Source organism: Arachis ipaensis, chromosome B10 (assembly GCF_000816755.2).
Source record: "Arachis ipaensis cultivar K30076 chromosome B10, Araip1.1, whole genome shotgun sequence".
NCBI lineage: Eukaryota > Viridiplantae > Streptophyta > Magnoliopsida > Fabales > Fabaceae > Arachis > Arachis ipaensis.
In genome coordinates this window covers 63,225,971-63,235,314 of record NC_029794.2, presented here as the reverse complement: position 1 = coordinate 63,235,314, position 9,344 = coordinate 63,225,971, and the positions used below count along the sequence as shown (strand labels likewise).

General features: G+C 43.5%; 1 protein-coding gene across 1 annotated transcript; it reads right to left on the bottom strand.

The window, feature by feature from the left end:
* On the bottom strand, positions 4,709 to 9,042 carry LOC107623436 (phosphatidylinositol 4-phosphate 5-kinase 2). The gene is made up of 8 exons (XM_016325688.2): positions 7,675 to 9,042; positions 7,414 to 7,578; positions 7,149 to 7,314; positions 6,708 to 6,818; positions 6,414 to 6,607; positions 6,168 to 6,298; positions 5,987 to 6,080; positions 4,709 to 5,279 (listed from the first exon to the last, which is right to left on the bottom strand). Exons 1-8 carry the CDS (start codon positions 8,751 to 8,753, stop codon positions 4,970 to 4,972), a joined length of 2,250 nt encoding a protein of 749 aa, XP_016181174.1. The 5' UTR covers positions 8,754 to 9,042; the 3' UTR covers positions 4,709 to 4,969.

Below are 9,344 nucleotides of genomic sequence, written 5' to 3'. Positions count from 1 at the left end.
TCTTCCGTTATGGAGAGGTATAAGTAGAGTGTCTCCCCTGTTTTGGGTTTGGCAAGGACTGGTGGTTCCGCTAGGACTCTTTTAAAATATTGGAATGCTTCTTCACATTCTGTCTCCCATTTGAAGGGGGCTCCTTTCTTCATCAGTTTGAAGAAAGGGATTGCTTTTTGAGCCGATGCTCCGAGAAAGCGTGATAGCGCCGTCAGTCGGCCGGTGAGCTTTTGGATGTCGTTAAGGTTTTTTGGGCTCGTCATCTCAAGGATGGCGCGACATTTCTCCGGATTAGCTTCAACTCCGCGTTGAGTGATCATAAAGCCGAGAAACTTCCCTGCCTCCATCCCGAAGGCACATTTTGCCGGGTTGAGTCGCATTTGGTGCTTTCGTAGGGTGTTCATTATGACCTTGAGGTCGCTGATGAGTTGTTCGCTGGATTCGGTCTTGGCGAGCATGTCGTCTATGTAAACTTCTAGTTTGCTTCCGGATAGGTTTTGGAATATCTTGTTGACAAGTCTTTGGTAGGTGGCTCCGGCATTTTTTAGGCCGAAGGGCATCACTGTGTAGCAGTACGTCCCGTCTGGGGTGATGAACGCTGTTTTTTCTTTGTCGGGTCGGTGCATCGGAATTTGGTTGTAGCCGGAGTATGCATCCATGAAGCTGAGGTATCGATGGCCGGATGCGGCATCTACTAATCCGTCGATGTTTGGTAGGGGAAAGGCGTCTTTTGGACAGGCTTTGTTGAGGTCTGTGTAATCGACGCACATTCGCCACTTCCCGTTAGATTTCTTTACTAGCACGACATTGGCTAGCCAGGTCGTGTAAGGGAGTTCCCTGATGAAGTTGGCTTCGAGTAGGGCTTTAACTTGCCTTCTGACCTCGGCGGCTCGGTCTGGTGACATTTTTCATCTCCTTTGTGCTACTGGTTTGGCTTTGGGGTCCACGGCCAGCCGGTGGGACATTAGGTTGGGATTTATGCCCGGCATGTTGACTGGTGTAAATGCGAACAAGTCTCTATTTTATTTCAGAAATTGGGAAAGGTCTTCTTTAAGATCGTACGGGAGGTTCCTGTTAATGAATGTGTATTCCTCTTGGGTTGGCCCTATTTGTAATTTTTCCATGTCGCCTTCTGGCTCTGGCCTGGGTTGGTCATCTTGCCGAGCGTCCAGGTCGGCTAGGAATATTCTGGCCGCATCCCGGGATTTCTTTCGTAGGGCTAGGCTGGTGTTGTCGCACTCTGCTGGGACCTCCCGGTCTCCGTGGATAGTACCGATGGAGCCGTCTTCGGTTCTGAACTTCATGAGGAGGAACTTGGTAAAAATGACAGCGGAAAAGTCATTGATTGTTTTTCTTCCGAGAATCACGTTGTAGGCGGTGGAGTCTTTTAAGATTACGAATTCGGATAGGATTGTCTTCTTCTGGTTACCTGTCCCTATGGTGATGGGGAGGGTGATTGAGCCGTCCGGTTTAAGAAAGTTGTCTCTGAGTCCCGTGACACCGTTGCGGTATGTTTGGAGGTTGTCGTTGTGGAGCCCGAGTTTGTCGAAGGCTCCTCGGAAGAGGATGTTTGAGTCTGCACCGGTGTCCACCAGTATCCTTCGTACTAGTCCTGTTCCGATCCTTGCCGAGATGACGAAAGGGGTGTCTTCAGCCGAGGTGCCGTGCTGGCAGTCCTCAGGTAGGAAAGTTATCATATTGTCGGCCATGGTGGTTGGAGTTTGGTTTCTGACGGCCATCACTTTGAGATCTTTTTTCAGTGTTGATTTTGACTTGCCTGATACATCTTTGCCTGTGATAATGTTTACTATGATGGTTGGGTCTTCCTCTGGGCTTTCCCTAGGTGGTTGTTTTTGGGTTCTTGGGTTGCGCCCTTCTCTTTCTGGCGACCTGTCTCTCTCCGCACATTTTGGTTCTCTGATGATTTTGGCGAACTCTGGGAGCTTGCCGTCTCGTATGGCTTGTTCGAGGGCGTCTTTCAGGTCGAAACAGTCTTGTGTCCTGTGCCCGTAACCTCGGTGGTAGTCACAGTAAAGGGTTTTGTTGCCTCCTGTTCTTTCCTTGAGTTGTCGGGCTTTCGGTATGATGCCTCGATCTGCTATTTGGTGGTATATCTCGGTAATTGGTGTTGTCAGGGGCGTGTAATTAGAGAATTTGCCGATTCTTGGTGGTCGGATTGTGTTTGTCAGTTTGGGGTGGTCCCTTTGATTTTCTCTGGGTGGTGGGTTATGTCGTGGTGCCGGGTTGCCGTGTTGGGTGTGGTTGTGTTGCCGCTTGTTGGCAGCGACAACCTGGCTGACCTCTTCGTCATTTATGTAATCTTTGGCGACGTTTTGGATCTCATGCATGGTCCACACGGGTTTGGTGGTGAGGTGTTTGCGGAAGTCTTCGTTCATGAGCCCGTTGGTTAAGCAAAGGCTTGCGACTGAATCCGTGAGCCCGTCGACCGTTAGGCATTCGTCGTTGAAGCGGTCGAGGTATTTTCTTGTGGATTCGTCCTGTTTTTGTGTGACCCCTAGCAAATTGATGGGGTGTTTAGCTTTAGTGATTCTGGTCGTGAACTGGGCCATGAACTTTCGTGTGGTGTCGTGGAAACTAGCTATGGATCCGTTTGGGAGGGCGTTGAACCATTTGATTGCTGGCTCGGCTAGGGTCACTGGGAAGGCCCTGCATCGAACTGCGTCGGCCGCTCCTTCTAGGTTCATCCTGGCCTTGAAGGCCGTTAGATGTTCTTGGGGATCTTTAGTTCCGTCGTACTTCATGTCAGTGGGTTTGTCGAAACCTTTGGGGAGTTTTGCTTTCAAGATCCTTTCCGTGAAAGGTGTCGCTCCCATTATCGTGTGGTCGTTTCTTGTGCGCTTGGTTTCTCGGTGTCGCCGATCTTCGTCTGAGTCGTGCTGACGACTCAGATCTCAGGAAGCGTTGCGGTTGTGCCTTTGGCTGTATCGCCGCTCTGGCGATTTTTCTCGCCTGTGGTCATGCGAGGTGCTGCGATCGACTCTCCTATCGTGTCACCGAGTTGGCGATCTGCCGTGGCGAGATTTTGATCTAGAAGTTGCATGGCTTCCGTGTTCGTTGTTATATCTTTCCTTGGCGGTCAATCTGCCTTCCAGTTCCTGGACCCGGAGGCAGAGATCTTGGATGATTTGTGCCGCTTTGTCCCCCGTTTTCTCGGGGTGTCGCGGTTCTGTGACAACGTGATCGTTTTCCTTATTCTGTGCATGGTGGATGGTACTTGCTACCTTCCTTGATTTGCGACCTTCTGGTGTTCTGGGGTCGGATTCTTTGTTCGAGAGTCATCCCGGCTTGAGGAGGCTTCTTCGAGTACGTCCCCCCATTCCGGTTTAGTCGGCGCAAGTGTCCCCACAGATGGCGCCAATGTACAAGATGTCTCTAGTACGGGTTGAGGGATGGATCGGGAACTTGCGGGTTGAGGCGGATGCCGGATCACTTGACTGGAGCAATGGGGGGAGGTACCTGCAAAGAAACTCCGACGCTTAAGTCAGAATGGATCTGAGAGGTGTAAGGTGTGTGGAATGAATGAATACCTGTAAGGACTTGGGTCCTCTATTTATAGGTGATGGGAGTTATCTTATCTTATCTTGTTTGGTCAAGATAGGGAAGACGTTTGAATTCGAAAGTTAGTTAGGAGTTCTAGAGGGCCGATTTCGGGCCTTTCTAGAAGAGAGAGGCGGGTTGGACCCGGGAAGCCGGGTTCGGGTTTAAATATTTATAAAAAATATGATTTTATTTTGTCCAGTATTTACTATCGCGTTCAGTAGATAAATAACAAAATTTTCATTTATTGTTATATTGATTGAGTTTGAAGATTTTATTTTTACTTTTATACATTTGTTTATATTGTATGATTTGTATTTGTGTTAGTAACATCACGGTTCATACATTTTAATATTTGTGTAACAAATCTTATAAATTATTTTTACAAGTTATAATTTATTTTAGTTTTATCTGAATATTCAATTTTTAATAATAATTTTTATTTATTTATAAATATATTATTTTAAATTATATATTGAATAACAAAAGTTATTATAGTTTCTTTTTACACAAACTAATATACTCAACGGCGGTGTTTTGGTAATATTACCAAGAAATATTAATCAATCTAATAGGTTTTGTAATGACATAAGTTTATAAGTTTAGAAACTTAAAAATCATGTCATAAAATATAAAATTTTAACTGGTAACAACGTTGATCATATTATTTGACTTCCTGAATGAATATGATACTAGTAAATAAAACTATCAGAGTTAAATTTCAACAAAAAACAAATCTCCATAAAATATTGCTATCATCAATGAGAATTGTTCTACTTTTAAAACAAATACTATTTTCTTTCACTGTATTTTCCAACTCGGCAGGTCGAGAACTAATCCTCAATGGATTGAAGCTCCAGCTAGCCAATGACTTATTACCTACACAAAGTGAAATTCAAAACTCTAATACTTATTTAGGTAGACGGATAAGATAACCACTCAACCAATCCAAATCAATTAAGACAAATAATAAGAACTGTACAATTTTCTTTTATTCCCAGCTATCCACTCCGCTTTGCTGCCTCTTCCTATAAACAATTCACATCATATTCATATTCTAATTTATAACCACGAAAATAAATAAAAGAAAATAACAAGCCCTCCGCTTTCAGGGGGGAAAAAGAAATGAAAAATAGGGTAGAATCAACCCAAAACTAACAGCCCCTATCTTTGCCTATGCAAGTTTCCCTCGCCTTCAGCACACCATCATCATGGCTGTTATTTTCAGAATTCAGCCGTTAAATAACACCAACTCCGGCGAGCATCATCAGCCCCTCGACAACCGCAACTCCCAACGACCCTGGCTCTGCCTTAGGGTTCCGAACTTGCAGCTATTTTTCCCAGATGTTAGGATCAAGCAGGCATTCTCCCAATTAAAAACAAAAAAAAAAAAAAGGAAAAACTCAGCCTCCACTCTCTGCTACCTGTCTTCAACGAATATTCTCCCGATGAAATCACGGAACCTCTTTGAGTAGAGCTTTGGATCAACCGCCGAGATCGAAGTAGGGTCAACTTGCAAGGACTTGTAAGCATGCTCAAGCTTCTTGCTGATATCGTAATCTTGCAAAATGTCAATGATCCCAAAATATAGAACAACATCATAAGTCTCTCCACTACAATAAGGGGTCAAATGGCTGATTCCAACACTGGTGTATTGATCAAAATCACTCCTCCGCGCCATTCGTTCAGCTCTTGCCGGCATATTGGCTCCCAACCTAATTAATGATTTCCTGAAACAAGAATCCTACTTAATATGATGTAAAATTTGCAATTATGCATTTTCATAGAAATCTAACAACTTTGAATTTGAATACTTTAAGAATGCAACAAAACAGTGAGAAGTTAGATTCCAAATTGTGTCTGTGTTCATCAGGTGCATAAGATCAACAAAGAGAAATCCAAATTGATTCAATGAATTAAAGGTGGGCCTAAAATAAATTCGAAATCTAAATTAATCTAACTAATCTAAATTAATTTGGACCACAGACCACACAGCCTGCAAGTGCCCCACACGACAGTTGCTTGCTACAACACTATCCCCACTCACCAAAAATAATGTGAACTACTTTCAATCATTTTGTTTTGAAAGATATCAATTAAAATGAAGAAATTCACAAAAACTTCTTTAATTCCTTAAATATAAATAAACCTAAAAGAACTACAATTACACATGCACAAGTCCATGAAACATTAAACTGCGATGCTGTATAGATTATACATAATATATGATACAGATCTGCTACTTCCAATCTGACCAACTATACACAAATTACGCTACATCTCCCATACACTAACAATGGTCATTTGATCATAGTTAATGATTCTGATCGATACAGATAACAACTTACACCTTTTGGGAATATTCAATTAAATCATGGATGCTGGTGCTATAACAACCTAATCATTTTATATAATAACCGAACATATCATAACATACCTTCCAGATTTAACCCGATCCCTATCTTGTAGCTCCGCTTCAAGAAAGCGATAACCACGCATTAACTTTTCACTCTGGTAAGAATCTCGATTTCCTGAAAGGGTCAAGCACACAGACTTTAAAAACTATGCAACATAAACTTTATCTTCTATATGGACTTAAGGGAATGATTGATCAATACCAGTGCGTAAAACAAATGGTGATAATCCCATTTTGTCACATGTATTATCATCACGAAAATGAAGTCCAACCAAAAGGCTGTAGTCCATAATTTTCTCTGCTTCCAAGAATTCACAATCCCGCTCAATTTGTCTGTTAGCATAATATCATGATATATCAGCATATATAGTTAACGTTTCCACCGCTAAGTTACAGTCCAGAAAACTGCAGACAGGAGAGTTAACTAAGTATAAAAGCAACAACTTACTGAATTAGCTCTTTGAACCAATTTCTTGGTACACGAAACACATAGTTGAGATCAAGGTCCTTGAGGGTGGTCGTTTCATCAATCTCCTCTTCCGGCTTATCCGTTATACGCCCATGTGAAGATCCTTTCAAGTCAAATCGTCGATGAATTGGATATTCCGAGCAGAAAAGGTTTCCCATCACAATAAACCGGATCTAGTTTATCGAATAATGACAAGAAAAAGTCAAGGTAATGAGTAACAACATGCATGGGGGAACAATGAAAACCCGCCATAATACAGATACCAATCCATACCTTCTGGCCTCCAATTGGCTTGACGCAGTGTACCCCGTAGAATTTTGTTACAAGTGAATTCTCATTACCAGAGACATGTTGATAATAACTTCGAAGCATCCGGAGAAGCACCTAAAAGTTAATAACCATAATCAAGTGTCAGACATGCAACAAGCAAAATCCAGATTTGCATATAGCCAAAAGATTTCTAGCAGCACAGAATTCTATTGAATGTGAGAATCTATGTTAAATACAAAAAACATCACTGGCCAGCTAATACCTCCCTCTTCCAAAAACCAAAGTTTCAGAACTAAACAAAAGATTTACTGAAGTATCTATTCTACTCAAATTTTACTAACTACTTGCTTGCAATGAAAAACAGCATATATCCATTAGGAATTAGGATATGGTATAACATCAGGCAGAGGGAATTAACATCGAATTTAACAGGATGCAACCAACCTTGACTTCAGATTTCTTCACTGTCTTTATCATAAATCTGTCATCTTGCGTCAAGTAGAAAATGCTCCCGCTTTTCCCGGGAGAGGAAAGCTCCCTGAGGGCGTCATCGCCACATATAGCCAACATATAATCAGCAGGATCCACATGAAAAAGCTTCCTCAAGTGCCTGTAAAGTCCAAAGCAAAATTCAATCAAAACAAATGCAAGTTGCATCAAAACTTCACCCCATCCGGAAAACCCGCAAGCATTAAACATGAAAACTCACCTAAAAACAGCAGGGCAGTAATCCTTCCACCGGAATTCCGCTGTTTGATGGGGAGGCGTAATCTTGGAACCTTCAGACGGAAACCTAGTCCAGTACTTCTCCTTGGGATCAAAATCGGTCAGCTTAAGCTCCCGCAACGTCGAGCCTTCCTTCCCTACTGAGTACCTATCCAAACGCAACAGCAAATTCTTACCCGTTAATCCAAACACACAGAGAATGAAGAACCTCAATCAATATCCCAACTTCAAATATTTTCTTTACCTTATGCCCAATTGCAAATTAAGCATCAATTCATAGTTCTTATGCCCCTTGAATATCGTTTGACCCGGTCTCTTCACCTCGCCAGCGAAACAAGGGTTCCGGCCAAATGGCACACCAACCCCGTCTCGATCCGACGCCGTTCCATCCCTATAGAACATTGACGCCTCCACATTATCAATAATATCGCAAGTTATATCCCCAGCCTCACCCTCCGATTCCCATATGCAAATCCTCGGGAAGCTCTTCTCCGTAACGCTCCCTCTAGAGCCGTCAACGGACGACCGCTTCCTAACGGCGAGGGCAAAGTTGTCACCCCACAAAATCCCACTCGTCTTCAAGCAATGCGGCTGCATCAGCACCTGATGATGCGACATCGTTTTGAACAACCCTTGTGCCTTTGGCAAACCGTTCTCCCACTGCCCCTCGTAGCGGTTCCCATTAGCCCAAACAAGCTCCCCTTTCCCCGTTATGACGCCGTTCCTCCACTCCCCGGTATACATGTTTCCGTTCTTCCAAACGTAACGGCCGTGGCCGTCTTGCAGGTTGCGTTTCCACCACCCTTCATAAACGTCGCCGTTTGCATAACGCTTCAAGCCAAAGCCGTGTTTTCTGTCGGAGCTCCACGACCCGCGGTAGGTGTCTCCGTCGGATCCGACGAAGACGCCAAACCCTTCCATTCTTCCAGATTTGAATTCACCTTCGTAGGTAGCGCCTGAAGGCCATGAGAATTTTCCTTTGCCCGAAGCCTTTCCGCGTTTCCACTCTCCTTCGTACATGCACCCGTCGGTCCAAAGGTACTTCCCGGATCCGTGAGGAACGGTGCCGGAGAAGTTGCCGGAGTAGAAATCGCCGTTCGGGAGGATCTTCTCCACGGTGGATCCGGCGCCGGAGACCGCTAGGGGTGTCGTTGTTGGCGTCACTCTTCTGGTTCCGATTCCCTGAGACCGGCTCCGGCCGCTTGGAACCAACGGAAGCGGCGGCAACGGAGACTGCAAGAGCGACAGTTTCTTCTCGGGTTCTTCATTCTTAATGATGGAGGTGGCTTCGCAGGTGGTATCGCGAACAAGTGCTTCCCGCATTTTCCGTTTTGTGTTTTTCTGTGGTGGCGGGGTGTGTTGGTGGTTGTGTGTGAGAGGTGGTTACCAGAATCAGTGCATTTTCCGGCAAGTATCGCCGGCGGCAAGGACTGTGTAACTATTTCTCGCTCTAGGACTTTTCTCTCTCTAGTCTCTCTCTCTCTCTCAGTCGTTCGCTTCTTCTCTTTTTGTGCTGTTCGGGAGAAAAGGGAGAGTGCGAATCAACAGAAGCGAAGCGGATAGACAGACATAACACAGCACATCATGTCTGAATTTTTTATTTTAACGGAGAATATAATATATATAATTTTTCAGGTAATAAATTATAGCTAGAAAAGGCCAGCGTTGCCTAACTCAAACTTTCGTTTTTGTTTTTGCTGCTGCCTAACTCAAACTCCTTTTTTTATTAAGTCATCGACCAATTATTATGTTTAATTTTAAAAGTTTTCTTTTTCACATAACTTCTGTAGACATCATAATCAGTTGTAAAAATGTCAATAACAAAATTATATTTCTTGTAAAACTTTTGAAATTTTAGCTATAATATTTGAACTTAAATAAGGATGTACAAATAAAGAAAATTACAGAGAATAT

Excerpts from the sequence above, each read along its gene's own strand:
- LOC107623436 (XM_016325688.2), bottom strand. The coding sequence starts at position 8,753 with ATGCGGGAAGCACTTGTTCGCGATACCACCTGCGAAGCCACCTCCATC. Across the intron at positions 7,315-7,413 it reads TACTGCCCTGCTGTTTTTAG|GCACTTGAGGAAGCTTTTTC; the intron begins GTGAGTTTTCAT and ends TGGACTTTACAG. Across the intron at positions 5,280-5,986 it reads GATCGGGTTAAATCTGGAAG|GAAATCATTAATTAGGTTGG; the intron begins GTATGTTATGAT and ends TTCTTGTTTCAG.